We start from the raw sequence: 19,689 nt of genomic DNA on the forward strand, positions 1-19,689 counted from the left end.
TTAGCAATTTTTTTCCTTCATCTGAACAAATATCGGAAAGGTTTATATTGGCTTTGCTTCAAAACTAGTCAGTCTGTATTCTCTTTGAGAGGCACTGGCATTCATATTGATGTCTCTCCTTGTGAATGTATCTTCAAATGTCAACTAGATTAGCTGCAAGCCTTTTCTTCCCGATATGTCATCTCTGTATTCTATTTCCTTCAACATTGCAACATTGCACTGGGTTCTAATGTAGAATATCACAACTCATAAGTCTTGCATAGACTCTAATTACTTTGTGATGAAATAGCATGACTCAAAACAAATACAGAATTGAAACATTTTAAACAGCGACTGTTTTAAATAGTTAAAACTGCTACTCAGTCAGTATAATTCAATATTTACACACATACAGTTACAGCATGGGAATTCAGTTATTAGTTCTTTGAATCAAGACCATTAATTTGAGGCAAATGCATTAGCACTGCACATCAGGGAAATGCAAAACATGTCTAAGCCAGGTCAATGAGCAATCATGACTCATGACAAGTATGTGCATAACTTGTTCATTGTAAATAACATGAATAATTCAATAACACCAATATGTTGCTGAATTAAAGTTTTCACTTTTGTAGGTAAACATAGACTAAGCTTTTTCATACATCAAATTCAAAACTACTCACAGTACAGCAAAATGGCCATATTATCCTGGACTGCAGCACTACACTGAACACAACAGAATGCCATTGCTGTCATACAACTTTATTTAAGACAAGTGAAGCATTGACGCTAAGTGTCAGTAATGTTTTTTTCTGACTCACAGCACACACAGTTCCCTCTGACACTCCCTCCTCCACTAGAGCGGCAGGGGGCTAACGTAGACTTTAGTACTTTGATGTTGCTCGGTGGTTTCATGACAGCCAGCCTGTCAGGTTATAAAATATGCTCTTTCTTTGGGGGGTTTCAGGTAACGTGCCAGAGGTTTTGTCCTTTACAATGCACATGTTGAGCATTAAAGGTATTAACAGTAACTCCTGCAACCGAGGCTGTGAGGGAGGTGACAAACTTCCCTCGAGCATGTCTGCTGTGTATGAAACATCGGAATAGGAGCACGGATGCAAGTTTATTTCCAAACGACTACTTTTGTGCATTGTAAATCAACACGCAAAATAGGGCAGTGTTAAACTGCTAAAATATATCTTTGCCATACACATGAGAAAAATATCCTTTAGCAAAATGTCAAGGGCAGAATTGTCAGTTGACTTATTTTCATCAACCAGATTCACAAAATGCCTATTCTATTGAGAAAGACAGCTTGTTTTGTTTAAGTTTGGCGATTGCTGAGTCATAGATACACCTCCGTAAAAGACACTGAACAGCAGGCTTACCCCATGAGCAAATAACACCAAAGCATATGAAGTACACACAAACAGACAAACACATACTCTTGCACACACCCACGCACTACACATACACACCGACACTTAGCAGTGTCTATTACACTCTTCCCCCATAAGCAGATGGCACCAGTTATGGTGGATGTGTGCACCCAACTGGGATAGAGTGCCACTAAATTAAAAGGCTTATTTCCAAAGCCCCCTGCCTCAAAATGCAACCCTCCCCTCGGGCTGCGAAAATATTAGATTATAATAGCGTAGGTGAACAGGACGCACATAGCAGGTTGGAGACATTGACGGCATTGTGAAGTGAACCCCCAGCGATAACGAAGCCTAAATGACTCGGTGCTGTGTTTGATCTCAATCACATCGAGGCTTCAGATGTAGGCTCGAGGAAATAAACATGAGCTCCAATTACCTCCGCGTCCATGGCAGAGATACTCCGATCACATCCGAAATCATGAAGAGAAAGGGCGCTGTGGGAAGACGACCTGTACCCATTGTAATGCTTCAGACGCGTCCCTCTGTTTCTAGATTAGGCAGAAGGCGAGAAACGCCCTGTCGGGCTCTTCTACAAGGACACGTGTACGCACAATTAAAACGCACGTTACGTTCAGGAAAGAGACTGCGACAAGGATGCTTGTCGTCCTTGCATGAGCACACACTAATGAGGTGATTGGCATACAGTACATTTTGGACTTTCATCCAATGAGTCAACAGAGGGTTTGGTGGTCTTGGCACCCAGGAGAGCCAGCAAAGCAAACATGACATGATACAAAAGAACCTGTCCTTCAACTAATAACAAGGGGCTTGCTACATTCCCCTCTAAGGCTCTGTCTTGCTGGTGCCAGTTCTCTCAGGGCACGGGCACATTTACAATGCATTTATTTCAATATGGGACATGCCAGATAAAATACACCGCAGCCGCATGAGCATCAGCACAACTTGTAGGGCATCGAAACTGCCAGAATGGGAATGAATTTTGAGAGGGTTCAAATGTTCTAAAAGAAAATGTGGCAGAAACGACTACAAATGTTACTCGCCTTCAGAACAGAACCATGAGAGAGAATAACAATTACGATGTATTCAACAGTGGTAAAGGGAGATCAAATTTTAAGCAAATAGATTATATTCAAAGCATGTTGCAAACCATTGCAAACATACTATTTCTAGAGCCACACTACCAGTTCCTACGAGAATGTTTTTATTATTTTTTTCTCCAGGATACAGATGGAAAAAGAAACCCGGGCCAGTTTAGAGGAGTGAGCTGGGAGAAGCCCTCCCCCTTATCACAGCGGGTAGAGCCCCCAATGGGAGGGCTCTTTGAAGAGTTCCTTCCCCTCTGTCTCGGGGACACACTGGGATCAACATCAGTGCTGATCTGGTTAAGCCCAGTCACACTCATCAAACACAGCCTGGGCGACTCTCCATGGTCATGTTTGAAGGCAGCTACTGACCCTTTCATTATAGTCTGATCTTCTGGGCTTGACTATTCAATCAGAACGTTCAGTGGGGACTCCATCTCTCTCAGCATCTAAAGTGACCCCTTCGGTAGTAGTCCACTGAGGCAAGAAAAACATGAACAACTTGTTTCATGTTTCAGCCAAAAATGTTTGAATTTCACTTTCAGACTGTATGTAAAAACTAGATTTACAAATGATTTTACAGATCAAAAATACATACAATATATACAGTAGTCTCTTCCTAAGCTCTGAAACTGGGCGTGGGCTGGAGTTTAAGACAGGCTTAGTCTCAGCAGCACTAAAAACCAGCTCTGGCCACCGGATGTTATTTCTCGAAACATTACAATGTTTAACTCTTCAGCAACCAGAGAATGTCTTTCTGTGGGAACTCCAGAATTGCCACTTTACCGGCTTTTCTTTAGCCATTACAGAAGAATGGTCCATTTCTATGCCTCCGTGATAACCGCCGTCGGCCCAGTCTCTGGGGGCTCTAGGCTGAGCGGGTAAACCTGTGCCCTCCAAGTCTCCGTGTAATGGAATGCAAGGCTGCGCTCCCCTCCTGGCCCTGCGATGGGGTGATTACACCTTCTGACTGAGCAGAGAGATGCCATCCTAGACAATGGAGAAGCTACTACCATGAAATGTATATGTTTTTTTTACCAGGATGTCATATTCTTCTATTACAGCACATACCTGAAATGCTGGTCCATTTAAACAATTACTTTTTTTAAGGACAGTCTAACATGATAGTGCCCTTCATAGCCATACTGTATTTTCATACTACCATGACTTTACTGGTAATGTCCACCTTATAGAGGCATTTTTGTGTAGATTATATGAGCCCTGTTGTAGCACTGAGAATTCAAACAAAACAATTTTCTTTCGTTGCTCTTCTGTTTGCAGGGTAAAGCTGATCCAATTCTCCTTTTCATCAATACATAATCCATGATAATGAGTTGTGCCAAACTCCCATGATGAATATGCAAGGCTTTCCACCTGCAGGCATTGTAAATAAAATGGAGCCAATGCGATTAATCTAAATGATAATGGAATATCTAGTAGAGACGGAATGGCTTGGCCAAGATCAGCCTTGATAGCATCAGCAGCTCAGCACAATGCCCCAGCTCATCTTCTCAGAAAAAGAGGGCGTGCGTAGGTGAAGGTGAAACTGATTATGGGTTGTGTATTGTGGAAATTGTCAAAGTGGGTCAAACCAAGCTACACAACTATAAATCTACCCGACGCCACTTTTTAATGCAATCAGTCTTCAAACGCTGTATGCAGTATTCAGATACGTGCGGTATATATCCCCATCCATATCTAGCTGTGCACAGAGCATGTGCTGTTAGACAAAGGCAGCTTTGAGCTCAAAGGTTACCACACCACAGTGAGTGACTGAATGAAGGCTTTGGAAGGTTTGATGTTTCCGTTTGATGGGTGAATGAGTTACTTACAGCTGTCGGCTGTTTCGTCAGAGGCATCTGGACAGTCAAGCTCTCCGTCACAGAGCCAGGCCTCGGGGACACAGGTCAGCTGGTCATGGCAGTGAAACTCCCCAATGTCACACAAGATGGGCTCTGGATGGACAGAGGGTGGAGAGAGGGAGATGCGTCATGGTAAGATGAGATGGATGGATGCATCACATTAACATGAAGGATATTTGTGCAATGAGTATGTTAGAAATGTGTGGTTAACTTTTGAGGTTAGGAGGTTTATTATTCCAGCACAATGACTGTACTGTACGGTGATGGGTTTACCTTCGAGGATGAACATAGAATGCCATGTGATGCATATGTAAGGTCATTAGATAGAAGATGTGAAGTTATGTTTTGGCCCAATTCCTATTGGCCAAACGACTGTTTTGTAGAGGGAATTAAGTTGCTACTATAACACCTGGCTCAAGGCAAGCATTTGTGAGTTCAGCTTTGCGACGTGTAAACTCGAATTGCAAATCTTACATAAAATATTCATGAACTGTTTTTTTTTTAACACAATGGAGATAATCTGCAGAGTGAAGAGTCCATTCCACTCATTTTATTTTTGTCTACTACAGACAGACACAGTAGTGGTATTGCCACTGTGAGTGTGACAGACTTTCTTTGAACAAAGATGTAATGCCCTTCACCTCTTGGCAAGCCATTATAAAGTGGTCTTAGCAAGTTTGTTCTTATCTGACTGACTGCTTCCTCGGGTGTTGTACGTTTATTCCACCGGAGCGAAAGGCTGGTCAACTAAAAAGTCATCACAGCCTTTCAGTAGCAGGCATCTGTCAGCGTGTTGACATGTTTCCTGCCAAGGGCTGTCAAAGACTAGCCTCCATCATTCAGACGAATGACACATGCTTTGCTAAAGATTTGACACCACAATGTGACCCACCGCTGCCTCTCCTCTGTCCCGAAGAGAACCAGTAATTTGTTTCAAAGCTTAACCCTCAGACTCTTGCAAGAACACACTCCCTGGCTCTCCGTCTCCCCCACTGTATTTGTAAGCCATTAGTGGCAGGAGTAGGGCGAGTGGGGGAGCAGGCCTGCAGTATGCGAAGGGAGGTGGTGATAATTCCACGCACCACTGATATCTGCCCCTGTGCCCTCCAGCATATTCACCACCCTGGGACGGAAACGAAAAGGTCAAACATCTCATCTATTTTACCTCTTCAACTCCCACCGATGACGTCATTAGAAATCTTCCAATTTGATTCAAGGTCTTATTGGGCTAAGCCTGTATATTCAGACATTATGAGCACATTTGAAAAATCAGTGTAAAATAGGTTCTTGATCATGAATGCAGATCACATTGCGAAAGACCTTTTCATGCATCAAAATAGCAGGATATCCCTGCTGCCTTTGTCACAAATTTATCACAATCCAAAACAACTGTCACACCCTCTAAACTAATAACAAATCTGTGAAAGAAAAAGAGCCAAACTAACATACTATTGATCTAGCTGCAACTAGTATGGATTGTCCTAATCCATCCTTAACAACTGTGTTTAGACGAGGTTTGAAGATGGGGTAAGTGTGTATTCAGCTTCAGGGTGGACCTCACGGCACGGCCCGTTGATGAGTTCCACAGAAAACTGGATTCTGATGCTCTGCTCAAGTGTCCCTGATCGAAGGACCAATCTTTATTCTCCAACACCTCCAGCTCCATCTCTTCCTTAGTTGACTGGACATGACAGTTGAATAAAGACAAGAGTATTATGGCACTGATGCTGTACTCTGTATTTATTCCTCAGTGGTTGCACATTGAAAAATGAAATCGCAGCATTTATAATGATGTCTCTGGTTATTCTGCCTCCCTGATAAATAAGCTAGTAAAAGGGCAAGGTATCAATAAACACAGCCAGGGTTCAGGGGTGGAGGAGGCGTGCTCGGTGTGCACAAGTCTCAGTGAATGTTTCTCTACCTTTGAAGCTGAATTGATTACCATTGAAAGCAGAGAGTTGGTGACTGAGGGGCCATTTCCTCTCCCGGAGGTGGGGCCCATGAAAGAGACGGCCTCTAGACCTCAGAGCAGCATGTCTACCTATTGATGTCCACCTACTTTCATGCTGCTCTGCCTTGAAAGCAAAGGGCCACATTTGAGTCATTTGGATGACCTCTTATGTCAATGTATTTCCCCTTTTCAGTTTCTCAAAGCTTTTCCCCTTGACTCAGAATGTTTGCTGTCACTGCAGCTTTTGCACTCAAGACTATTTCAAACAAAATATCATAACAAAAAGAAGGAAACCAAAAGGCCATTGAGGAAAACAAGACCAACTCGGATACACAGACACATAGACACTGCTATAAATGTAGACTGAATTATGTGGTTCTTGTACAACTAACAATAATTTAGAACATAAACATACTTAACTGAATAATACAAATTTAAAATGTAAATTGAAGGCAGCATTTTTTGGTGAGGGGGAAAATATAAACCATTACCATAACAGTAGGCCAGTTCAGTGAAGCTTGGTTGGGCACATTATCACAAGCCCCTTGTTGTCTCCCAGTTGTCACCACGGGCACAACACCGTGGCTCATTAAAGCCGTTGAGCCTTTGAAACATGCCCGTTTTCATGGAGAAAAAAAGTGGCGTTTGGAGACAGCAGAGAAAAAATTGCTTCAAAAAATAACTTAGCCAAGGAAGGCCAAGCATCAGACAGCAGACAGCAAGATGACTAAAGTGTCATTATTTCAAAGTTAAAATAGTTGACCTGATAAACAGGTCCTTTTACCATGGATAATAGGCCTACTATATACACCCTCGACTGACCATTGGAAGTTGGAGGAAATCACAGATATTGTACACACGCACGCGCACTCACACACAAACTCACACACTCAGTATAAGCAACATACACCAGAGTATAGCATAGACTGCTTTCTGCCCAGCTGCAGGTCATATGTATTATGGATGAGTCAGGGCTATGTGCCAAACACAGGAGGTTATTAGGAATTACCACAGTATGGCAGTGTGTTTGCCCTAATCTTCATATCTGCTAGGAATTGCAACGCAGTGGCACACATCTCAACAGGCCCTATTATGCTTTAATGAATCTTTATTACAAGCTTATTTCTGGGAGTGACACATGCCATTTGGTATTTAGACCTAAATGCCACTCGCCTCCGATCACCATGTCAAGATGTAACAGTACCATTACTGTCCATTTCTGTGTGTTGAATGAGCTTCCAATGTAACTCAACTCCCAGATTCAAGCCCACACAGGTCTGTTGATGTCAGCACAGAAACGAACCAGGAAACAGGAAAGGAATGACCACAAAGCCAAGTCTACTTAGAAATAATGTTTGGCGGAAATAAAATAATGATGTACATTTCTAGATACAAGGAATGCATTTACAAATACCGGCAAGCAACGACTGCCTGCCATTTCCCATGGTAACATGGTGTGACTGTGCATTCTAACCTATATGCGTGAGAAGTCAATGTGAAAGGACAACAGAGCCTTCATTAGACACTGCCTGACCTTCCCTGCAGTGCAAGGTCACGTTTATTTTCTCTCAACAACAGCAGGGGCATGTCAACAAATTATCAAAGGGAACACCAGCAAAAAGGTTTCAGAAGACAATGCTGGAATAGCCTTCTGCTCCCTGGCAACATTCCCTGACGAGCATACAATGAATGATTCATGAGCGATCTTAAAGCTGTGCGGTCTTCTCTGCCCTTTTGCTCCACATGCAAAGGAAGGCATTACAGCAAAATGCCTTACAGAGGAAGAATGGTATCTCATGGGCTATTGAATCATGGCAATAGTAATTGTTATTTGGCAAGCGAGAGACGCTCATATAATCTGGCTAATCACTTAACACTTGGTGAAAAACCTTCTCTGCAGTTTAGGTCATCTAAGCCTCTTAAGATGCAACTACAGTAACAAACCATCACAATTCCAAAGTCTAATACAGTAGGCTATATACACAGCCAATAGGTAGGTAGCAGTGAAATTCAATGCACAGCAACAATTCATAAGGAATAATAATCGAGTAGCCTCCACACCACCATCACCATACTCTTCAAGGTCATCTAATCACCATGTTCTTTCACATACCTCCAGTTTTCTCAAGACCTGTTGTGGATTTATAGTCCCGCCCCACGTCATGATTGCCAATCGGGTAGAGTAATAGGTGCTTAAGTAGACAGGATTTTTGTCATGCGATGAGGTGAACTGCCAGTCAAGGTTCTGTTTGGCTCATCTTGTCCCAGGGCCTGTGGGGCTGTCACGGAGCAGGGTGTTACCAGATTAAGAGCATTCATCCTGGGGGTAGAGTGAGGGATGTACAGTAACAGTGAAGGATCACTCCAGCGATAGCCCTGCCAGCGCACCAGCTGCATGGCCTATTACCTATCAACTCCACTTTAGTAAGCAGCATCTCGTGGAGGTTATGAAAAAGACAGCAAGAGCAAAGTAACCTGGAGCTAAAGTGCTCTCCAATTTATTGCATTATTTAGTGACACCAAGTTGCCTGCTTCCTTCCCTAAGTTGTTCCACAAAAATGAAGACGTCTGCTACTGTTAATCAGTGATAATGCCATTACTGTACAGTACAAGCTGAATCCATACAGACTGATTAAAACATCTGAATAACCAAAATGAATCAAACTGGAACATTCAGACTTCCAGTTGATGATTTATTTTGCTGCTTGCCTGCTCTCTCACCATAAAAATCCAACCCTTTGAAGCATAATGCTGCTCACATGAAAAACGCAATTGAGGAGGGACAAACTGTTTTATTGTTGAATGATTCTGACAAAAAAGGGTGTTAAGTTTGTTGCTTGGTGACTGCTTCCCAATTATATATACATTTTGCCCAGTGATGAACACTCAACAATATGCTGATTTGACAAGTTACGTGCATCTTAAAAAGAAATGCAGTACAAAGAGCTTTATTGAAAATTCACAAATGAATTAAATAATGATTGGCATCAATTGTCATTGTTTAAACAAAGGAAAGATCTATCTACCGTATGCAATAAATATAGGCAGATCATTGCAACCCATATAACACTGGAATATCCATTTTGTCATGCGTGTGGAGCCACAGATATATCACATTAATGAGTATAATCTGAACTTGCTCTTCAGTTAAGTAAAGGTTCCAGTTTATCCCTCAGTAAACTCAGATGACTCACACAGCTAGGAGTCAACTTTCACAGATCTGATTAGTTTCATCCCATTAGAAAATGGTGAGCACATGTCATCTAATGTGTCTCAAAACATAACCATGTCTTATTATGCTGGAAAATGAGCATCACAATATAGAGAAATTGAGATTTGCACAACCAATAAAAGAAAATGCCGACAGAGCATTAAATGGTCCCCTTGGATACAAGGTACCCTGTTTTACAATCCTCTGTGTTGGAAACAATGATCATGGAAGGTACTTAGTATCTATTGGTGGTATCATAACGTATATGTATTTATAATATAAATCCTTGTTATTTTACTGATCTAATCAGCAATTCTCCTTACCATCAAATTCCCATGTGCAAGGCAGCACATTACCTAGGCTCTTGGACTTACTGTTGTTTGTACACCGAAAAGCCCATGCAGTTTAAGTTGGCTACCCTAACCTTTGGTCCTTCATGAACATTACATTACACCTGGTTATTGTGCTTAGTTGCCATTTGGGACATGTGCCATTCTGTAGCTTTAGACTTGTACAAGGGAACATATATTGACTTGTCCTGCTTTAAACTGTACATTTTTTTTAGCCCAAAAAGTCTAGTCCAATTCCTAATTTGGAAATCCAAATTGTTTATGGATTGCAAGTACTGATAAGCTTCCCAATGCTGTGAAGGAATAGGAAACTCCATCACAACACTGAATTATTTGCTTCTCTTCAAACAATAAAGAAAAGCTATTGAAGCTTACAGGTAGACTACAGCATAAAAAAATAGACATTTGTGTGAGTGTGTACACACAGTATGTGTCCGTCTATCTGTCTCTGTGTGTGTGTGTGTGTGTGTGTGGCCTTTGCCGCAGGTTATGCTGATAATAAATGATAAGCAATATGTAATACTTGTTAAACAAAGCTGAGAATAAAATGCATTTTATAGCTTAGCCTGCAGCTTAACTCGTTGGGTTTCATTAATGCTTCCTGAAACACAATTCCAAAGCATATTTTTGGTATCTTAAGCTTTGCAAGGAACAGGAAGAAAGTTATATTTGCCCTGCAGACAATAAACAGGGCATGAGATTTGAGAACTAAACGATATTTGAGTAATAAAAGTCTGTCTGTGGAATGAATCCAATGTAGAAAAAATACAAAGTGTAATGTGTGGTAACCTATTAGATGGAGATGAGCATGTAAGATATATATTTCTAAATGTATCCATAGTTTTTTTTATGTATTAGCCCAGAAAGGCCTCACACTCAGAGAATGTAATGCAGTGCAGAACATTTTCTCCTCACAACATTTGACAACACACACAGCTAGTTAGTAAGGCACTTCATGTTCAACAACGTACAGCCTATATGGTGGCATGCACTGGATAGTCCAATATATGGTGGCATGCACTGGATAGTCCAATCTAATACTAATGAATGTCGATTTGTTTTATTTATATATTTATTTTTGTATGACAAATAGGAATGTACTGTAGGCTAGACTAATTAAAGCACATTTTCTTCTACAAATTCCATTGAAGAAGAACCTTCTCTACCGTTGAAATCCAGTAGGGAACAACAGTTAATAGTCCCAATCCAATTCCTGCTCTCAGCTTGAGACAAAATCATCCACATTCACAGTCCAAGGCAATTAAGTGTGAAAATATGCAGTCCAGCATTACTGCTTGATATTACAAGGAACAATGTTTAATTGCAATGCCATTCTGTGACTCACTTCATTACTTGGTATCTGACCTTTTTACTCCTAATTAACATGGCTGTCAGCAACTGCTGGACTTCGTTAAGCAGCACCACACCATAGATACTTGCTTACTTGCTATTAATTCAAATAAAGCATGGGGAAAATACATCAGTAACAACAGGGGATGTTGAGGAGGCTTAAACATAGAAATCAATCTGACCTGAGTGAAAACCACAGTACTTCATCAACATAATACAGTGTTTTATGCTGTAAACATGGTCTATCAAGCAGAGCTTGTCCAGTATCAATTGGCAGACATATTCACTGTTAATACAATCTACAAAGGTAAGACTTACAGACTTAATTTAATTAACTTTCAAAGATCATAATTTATTTATTAAAGTATATTTCCACATGGAACCATTGTGCTATACAGTATGTCATTTGAAAAGTATTTTAAAACCTGTATGTAAAAAATACTGTATGTGTTCCACATAACACATTATCGATGTCATGTTTTTGTGTACCTTTTTGGGCATTAACACAAAACTCAGTTTTTCAACTTAACATAATGACATATTCACAGCATAATCAAACTACTGTATAACTACAACTACAACTATTACTAAATGTGTACTGCATGTCATGCCTACATCACCGTATTGATGTCATAACTGCACAGATAGTGTTGCCAGACCTCTCTTTCCTCTGCAGCCACAAACATAATGGACTACCGTATTTAGGATGCAGTACATTCAACAATCAAAAGATAGTTCCTACAAAATACTTTGATCAGAACACCAGGATTTTTTTTCTCCATCACTGTCAAATTACAGTATAAGGGATTCATGTAATGTCTGCCATATATACCATTCGGTATGAACTTTCATGAATTGTTATTCAGTGTATTACCCTCTAAAACTGCCTTGGGAGGACACATGAGAATGTTCACACATCTGATAACTAAAATAAACGATGTTGTCATAGCAACGATGAGCAAAGATTTGTGGGAGCAGCAGTCTCCTCAATCCCTACTCAGTCGACTAATCAGAAAGATAATCCATCAATTGCACAACTCCAATTACAACGACATTGCTTTTCACGAGAAAGTCAAGTGTGAAAATTTGGAGTAGACACGCATTGAAAAAACGATTGTCTTTTAAAATGCTGGTTCATTTGACGTTATGAAATGATACACACTATAAGGCACGCAACTGTTTTACTTGAAATGTGTATGTGGTTTGCATTCATACATTCAGCTGATTATTTATTGAATTGAATAATCCAACTTTTTTTGCACATTTTTACAGCTTTATAGTAATTTATAGTAGTTCATAGCATACTACCAAAGCTCAAACTAATGCCAACAAGCTTGGAATGTCTTTCTTGTGCTTGACACTTCAAACATTACGTAAAATAGGCAGAACATACTTATAATCTTCCTCCCACTCCGCACACATTTCTTTCTTTATCTTTTTCATTTTACTGTCATTCATTGTCATGAAGGCTTACAGTACATACAGACGTTTTCATGGGTAGCCTGAATAAATAATGTAAATTGTAACATTACTGGAGCAACCGTAGCTTTGTTCAGGACATAAATGTTTACATCAGCATAGTAAGGTTTGACTCATTAACTCTTATGTCTGGGACTCTTTTTATTTTAAACCCTACCCACACTGTCACATTGCATTTTCAGTTTAGTCTTGCTTTCTCTGAGACAAAGGCTAGCTATATCTGATATTTAAAAAGAGAGCAAAGAATTCCAAGCCTTCAGACCTGACAGGTAAAAGGGGGCATTATAACCTCTGTTCACCGATTTATCTAAATAGCAGACAGAAAACGAACACCAGCACTTTGATTTGAAGATTTATGGAGTATGATTACGTATGCTTGTGTGTGTGTATGTGTTTATGAGAGAAAGAGAGAGATAAAGAGTGTGAGACAAAAAAAATTGTGTGTGAGTGTGTGAGTGAGGATGGGTTGTTTGAAAAGGCTCCCTAATGACCACTTTCTCCTATTAAGTGGTGTCAGTGAAGGCCAGGACAACAAAATTGGAGTCTGAAAGTGCTTGCTTGAGGGAGCAGCAAGGATGGTTTGTTTGAATGTGGAAGTATAACCGTGTTAATGATGCTTTTTGGCTTCATCTCTGACGTCCATTTTATTTTCATAGCTTCAGCCAAACTGGCTGCTATTGTAAATCATTGTAATAGGATTAACAACAAATAATTCCACGGTGTATACACGTAGCCCAAACTCACTGACCTTGAAGGGACATGTAAAATGGATTCTCTGTTGGGTTGACCATGTGGTACTGTATTACTTATCTTACAGTAACTTGACCTAGTAAAACAGCAGGCACATTTTTGCCGAACCTCGAAAATCTCAATAATTGGAGCCGACTAAAGTGAGCAAGGGAAACAGTTTCCAAGTTGTTTGTCAGAGGCACAAGTAGCTCTTAGCTTTTGTTAAGGGTTGCTCCAAGACAAACAAATCACCAAACTAAAGCTATGCAGTGTGTTGAAAAATGACATGCCAATGTTATTCAAAATTGAAATGATGTAAAGGAAGTTTATGTAGAATGTAGTAGGCTTCTGTGATTGGAGACGTATGCTCCTTTTGTAACTGAAAACAACAAATATTATCAACACAGGAACATTGTAGAATCTGGTGAAAACATTTTAATAGGTTCCTCAAGCACACTTTACTGAAGTAAAGGTTTTTCCACCTTTTTCTTGTTCGACTTAACATAAATACATTTATTGAGAATGTACTCTGGTCTACAAAATAAACCATTGATTTAATAAAAATCCTAAGAATTCACTACAAATTAAATGTACTCTACCAACACCCATTATGACTTCTTTAAACAAACCCACCCCAGAGGCTTACACTCAGTAAAGTCACTCATGTTTTTCAGTCTGCACAGGAAAAAGGTGTGGTGCAATAAGACTCAACATATGACCTCATTCATCACCTTAAGAGTTCCATGGATGTTGCCAGCCATAGTTAACATGCAACCCAAAAAATCCTTCAAAGTCAGGCATTGCAGTGAAATATTTATTGAAAAATATACATGCAACTCAATCTTAAATTGGAAAGTTCATGCTTGACTCAGATGATTTTCAACAAACAGGGGCTCGAACACTCCACCACGAACAATTTACACAAGAAAACAACAACATCCCAGCCAATCTGTTTTTCAGTGAGGGGGAATTTTGGTTGTCAGGCCTCAAGCAGGGCCACTCAATGTGCTGGTCCAAATCGAAGGTTTATGAGTACCCATCTTTTGTTCTATTCTATTCTATTCGCATTCTATTCTTCCTGGTCCATATTCTATTTAAATTCTTGACATAAGGTCCACCAAAGCTGGCATAATGTATGACAATAAAAAGGGGTGACTACAGGAGTCTCATACCTGATTGGATTTGTCACCCGTACATGTGACCACAGGCACAAACATGCTGTCGTAATTTCACACTAACGTCTGCTTGGTGTTATGACACTTTGTCACTTTGGTGAGTTTGGGGAGATTTGCAGCGCAATGAACCCTGTACTCAGTGTGGCCAAACTTGTTCCATTTTCTCCTGCCTGGCTGCACTGACCTCACATGATGAATGCTCTCCTCAAGAGAGAGAACGGGGGCCGTTGTTATTGATGCTCTCAATTAATAACCTCGCACTCCTGCAGGATTCCTACCTGGACCATACTGCACTATGTTGCATCACAGCTCCCATAGGCGTCAATAAAGAACAGAAAGATTTGTCCAACCCTTACGTTATTTACACCGTTCTGAGAGCTGTTGGATTTGATAGCTTTTTAGGTAACTGTGAACAAGAACACAATAAAATGTGTCTCTTACCATATTATATCTTATATAATAATTAAGTTCAAACATAAACCATTCTTGACCAAGGATTGTATAGGGCATTGTAATTCCAAATCATTTGGGTAGATGAATGCATCCAGTCAATATACCTGAGGATATTGATCAGGACCAATCTTTCCCTCTGAGTCAGTGCAGATCTACCTTAGCCTAAGCAGAATAACATCTGCCAATCAAACGACTATCTGTAATTAAGTATCAGTTCAGTAAATAGCCCTGATCAGATTAAAGAGATTCTGATCAAATTTCCATCCTCACTCATTCACACCATGTGCCAAAAATTATGCCTCTCCTGGCATCATGGTTTCACCATCTGCTTTGAGTGTCAGACTGAGCCTCTGTGACCAAAGGCATTCAAGTGTCACTCCCCAATGGGCAAAAGTCTGTCTGAAGGTGATAGACTCTTGTGGCCCTGGGCCAGGGTGAGTCACTTGGCCCATGTCCTCAGCAGCAACACCAGGTTACTCTCAAAATTGCATGTGCCTACCCCCCAAGCAAGGTGACTCCAGCTGACTATCCCCTCCTGGAAACACTTTCCCACCTGAAGCCTAGAAAACATCTCTCTCTCTCTCTCTCTCTCTCTCTCTCTCTCTCTCTCTCTCTCTCTCTCTCTCTCTCTCTCTCTCTCTCTCTCTCTCTCTCTCTCTCTCTCTCTCTCTCTCTCTCTCTCACACACATCTCACAATAAAGGACTTTACCCTGAAAATACATGTTGTACTATAAAAATGACCTCAGCTTATGCTCCATGAAAGCTTAGGACAACTGTATTTCTCAGCAGAAATTGCAGTAAGAGGTAAAAATACACTTTCAAAAAACTAACAATAAAAAAAACATGCATTCAACGATGCTTGATTGTGGGGGTAAGAGGACCTTCAGAGAAACATGCATGAAACGTTCTATAGAGCTGTAGATGTGAATGATGTTATTGAAAATTATTGCCAAGGCTAAACAACAGTTTATCAGATTTTTCACTCAAATGTGTTCCAGGTCCACATAGTACAGAATGTCAAATGCTTTTTGTTTCTTCTTTTTTGTGTGTGTCTTAACAAAAACAACATACAGTAAAAGACTGAGAACTATGGCCGAGTTTTGATTTACCAGAACAGTTGCAGTTAACCGTTGAAGACCCTCAGATTCAAACACATTTCTGTGCCTCTTCTTGACTGCAACCCACTTCCGCCATCCACAGAGCCCCTTTTGGCCTCATACAGAAACATTTATCTCTCACACCCCAAATGTGCAGTATGGGGACGACGCAGATGAAAGAAAAGCCCCTCCGGTCCTAACAAGCAAAAAGTAGCTTCAAGGGCAAATTGGCTGCAAGCTTCCTCGAAGGGACTGAAGGAAATGGAATGATAGGGGTCTGAAATGAATGGAATCTGCATGTTTTAACTAATCTTTACCCGTGTGTCCTGTGAGGACACTTAACGTGCTGTGAATAACAGCAATGCCATGAGAATAATTGCGTCAGCTTCTCGAACAGAATTTGCTCTAATGTGTTTTAAAAGTGATAATAGCGATGGAAAGGAACCTCATGCCAAACTTCTAAACTTATTTGACCAGTTTTGCGTTCTAATTCATGATGGATTCGTCAGAGCTGGTGGGTTTGAGTTCAAATCGAAATGAAGCATTGAAAAAATGACAGAGCCCATCCATATCAGCTCAGTGGTGCTCCTTATTTTCCTCTTGGAGACATGATTAATGGTTCTAATCAAGCGATGTCCCTCCACTGTGATGGCCCCATGAGATCTTACCTAATTACACACAGACAGCAAACAACTTCAAATCACAACAGAACATTTATAGACTCTATGGAAAGTTGCTCAATCCTCTTCTTTTTGGTTTGAATGCTCTGATCTGGTGTACAGTTCGAGATTTTTTTACAACCTTTTATCATGCTTGAGTGTTACTGCATGATTTTACTGTAATCAAACTGACAAAGCATTTTGAATATGATACATGGGGAGTTTTGATTGGAGTATTCAATTAGATTTGATTAAATTAGATCAAACTTAAATTATCCCCGTAGGGTTATTCAGATGTCACATGTACATTATATTTAAGTGGGCAAACTTGTAACTGATGGAGGAAACATCCAGCTGTTTTTTTTATCCTGCAGGTATGAGTTCACAATGTGCTTCATTGGCGTACAGTAATCTGCCCCCCTTTACCATGGAAACGTAACATGTCTGGCTTATAAACATGGATCAACTTCCCCTATGGGAAACATCCATCTGTCTAAGACAATCTGCAACATCTGTGGAAGCTTATTCACTAACTCTCCCACACTTGCCTGATATTCTACAGGATAATTGGAATGGAAATGATGCCTTTAGATCCTGCCTGAGAAAGATTGACCAAAAGCACCAGCCAAGTGAATCGGAGACAAACTGATGGCATACAATACGCATCGGGGATATCCTAAACCGATCACTATACATCCTGTTTTTCTTTTGGAAAGGGATGAGCCTGAAAGCCTCCTTCCCCTTCCAGCATCATGACACTGACCCCATCCGTTCCTCTCTGCTGGCACCGACCATCTGGTGGTCCCGCCTGCAACACTGTCCCATCTGGGCAACGGCAACGCCTCCTCCCATGTTGTCCTCTAATTTCTTCAAGTTGGTTATACAAACACACTAGCTCATAAACTACACTCTACAGTGTTGCTGTTTTGTTTAAGTGTATCATGTGAAGAGACTGCAGTAATCTGTCTTGATTACAGTGACGGGTTTCCTTTCTTGTATTCGTTATACCCCTCTTATTATTATTATACAGCACAAACAAAACTATCATAAATGATTGGAAACCCATGAATATTAAGAAAATACAAATAACAACACTTACTTAAGTGATATTTCTTTAGAAAGTAGTTTGTAAATTAAAAGAAAACATCCATTGGCATTCTATTATCTTGTCTTTTTCAAAGTGAGACAGACCAGTATTCTTCCTAATAAGATTTTGTTCATTTAGCAGACGCTTTTATCCCATTTTTTTATTCCTACTTCCCCAGGGAGGCCAACTTTACTGATTAACATCTCCTTTAGAAATACCAGCTCAGATAATGAGGAACACTATACCGTATGTGTGTATTCTGTGAAAACATTTCAGATATTTCAATATTTAATTCATGGCATTGCTTAATTGCAACAATACTAATGAGTGACAATTAATGTTCAGACTTCAGAAAAAAAGTTTTCTCAGGTACTTTCTCAGTAGACTTGGATAATCAGACGCATATGATTAGAATTACCTGAAGGTCACTATAATGGAGCATGAGATTACAAAAAAAATACACAAACATGGCCTAATGTTTCTTTTCACGCATCAATCAAGCATGTATTTGTATCAAGACATTATTACTTATACATCATTACTCCCTCCCTTTTCTCATAATTATATTATCATTGACTGACCAACACAGTAGAAAAAGTACATAACAAAAGACTGATAAAATGAGTTTTTTCTACAATTCCAGAACATGGCACAGGGAGGGTACACCATGAGCACAGAAGTGCTTTCTTTAGTCATTACATGTCTTCATATTCCCTCCAAACTCTGACTGTGGGCCTCTACTACTTACTGTGTTTTCTCGGTACCCTTACCCAACAGTATAAACTATATTCTGAGTTTCGATTTACCTGCCTTGGGACCCAACTGAGGCAGCAAAACTCCATCAGATCTGGATTTGATGGGGGTCAGGTGTCAGCGCGCTATCTCTCCTCTTCAGTACCTCTACAACTCAGTCCCAGAACGCCTACTGGTGAAGAATAGACCAACCATGCTGCTCAGATGATCTGTACCCCACCCACTCTCTGAAATCACCCACTGGCCTGCTTATTGTTCTTACTCAGTGGGTAGGAGGAAGGCACATGCTAATTCGAAACAAACACTTCACTATCTGTATTTCATGAAAGTGGTTGATTTTGGAAACACAAAAATGCATTTTGGATTTAAAACTGTTAAAACACGATCCATGAAAACCAATAAGGTGGAATGACCAGTGTGCTTGTAACTTGACACCAGGACAATTATGTGCACCCAAAAAAGTGTCTCAGCGGACACTTTGCAGACATGTTAGGATTTACAAAGCCCATGAAGCCATAGGGATCCCAGAACAATGATCAATGGTAGTCACTGAGTTCTAAAGGGGAAATGACAAAAAGAGTTAGCCTTTGATGCATTGGAGAGCAGAAAATAAAATGTAATTCCTTGGTGAATATTTTCCTTTCGATACTTTGAAGAGGAAACGTACGGGAAAAAGGGATGGCCAAAAGACTTGATATGCAGTGGAGGTAACAGGGTGGGCAAACTAAACGGCCCACAGTGCAATGACGCAACTATTCTGAAGAGAAAGGACATGGAGATTGAGCCTGGTTCAGATGTTCAGATACTGTTGAGGCAAGGTGCATCACAAAGATAACAAAGATTTGAAACCCTCAAAATACCCCAAATTGATTTGTATCATTGGTTGATCCTTTAGGTGCTCTGTGCTGTCTTAAGCTCTGAGAAAAATGATCTTATCCTGTTTATTAACCTATTCTGTAATGTTATGGCAAACAAGTGATCAAGTAGTCACTATGGCATATGGTAACATATTGGGTTAAGAGATGTGGTATGTCTAATAGGTTGAGATTGTTAATAATAGGATTAGATAGG

The 19,689-nt window shown here is 40.3% G+C and overlaps 1 protein-coding gene across 1 annotated transcript in view; it reads right to left on the minus strand.

The window, feature by feature from the left end:
* The window catches only part of lrp1bb (low density lipoprotein receptor-related protein 1Bb), a 147,855-nt gene that overhangs the window by 104,367 nt on the left and 23,799 nt on the right, over positions 1-19,689 (minus strand). Inside the window, exon 2 of the mRNA XM_047047281.1 lies at positions 4,294-4,416. Within this exon, the coding sequence (XP_046903237.1) occupies positions 4,294-4,416 (123 nt within the window). The remainder of the gene's footprint in view (positions 1-4,293; positions 4,417-19,689) is intronic.

The sequence above is a fragment of the Hypomesus transpacificus genome, chromosome 23, assembly GCF_021917145.1.
Source record: "Hypomesus transpacificus isolate Combined female chromosome 23, fHypTra1, whole genome shotgun sequence".
NCBI classification, from domain to species: domain Eukaryota; kingdom Metazoa; phylum Chordata; class Actinopteri; order Osmeriformes; family Osmeridae; genus Hypomesus; species Hypomesus transpacificus.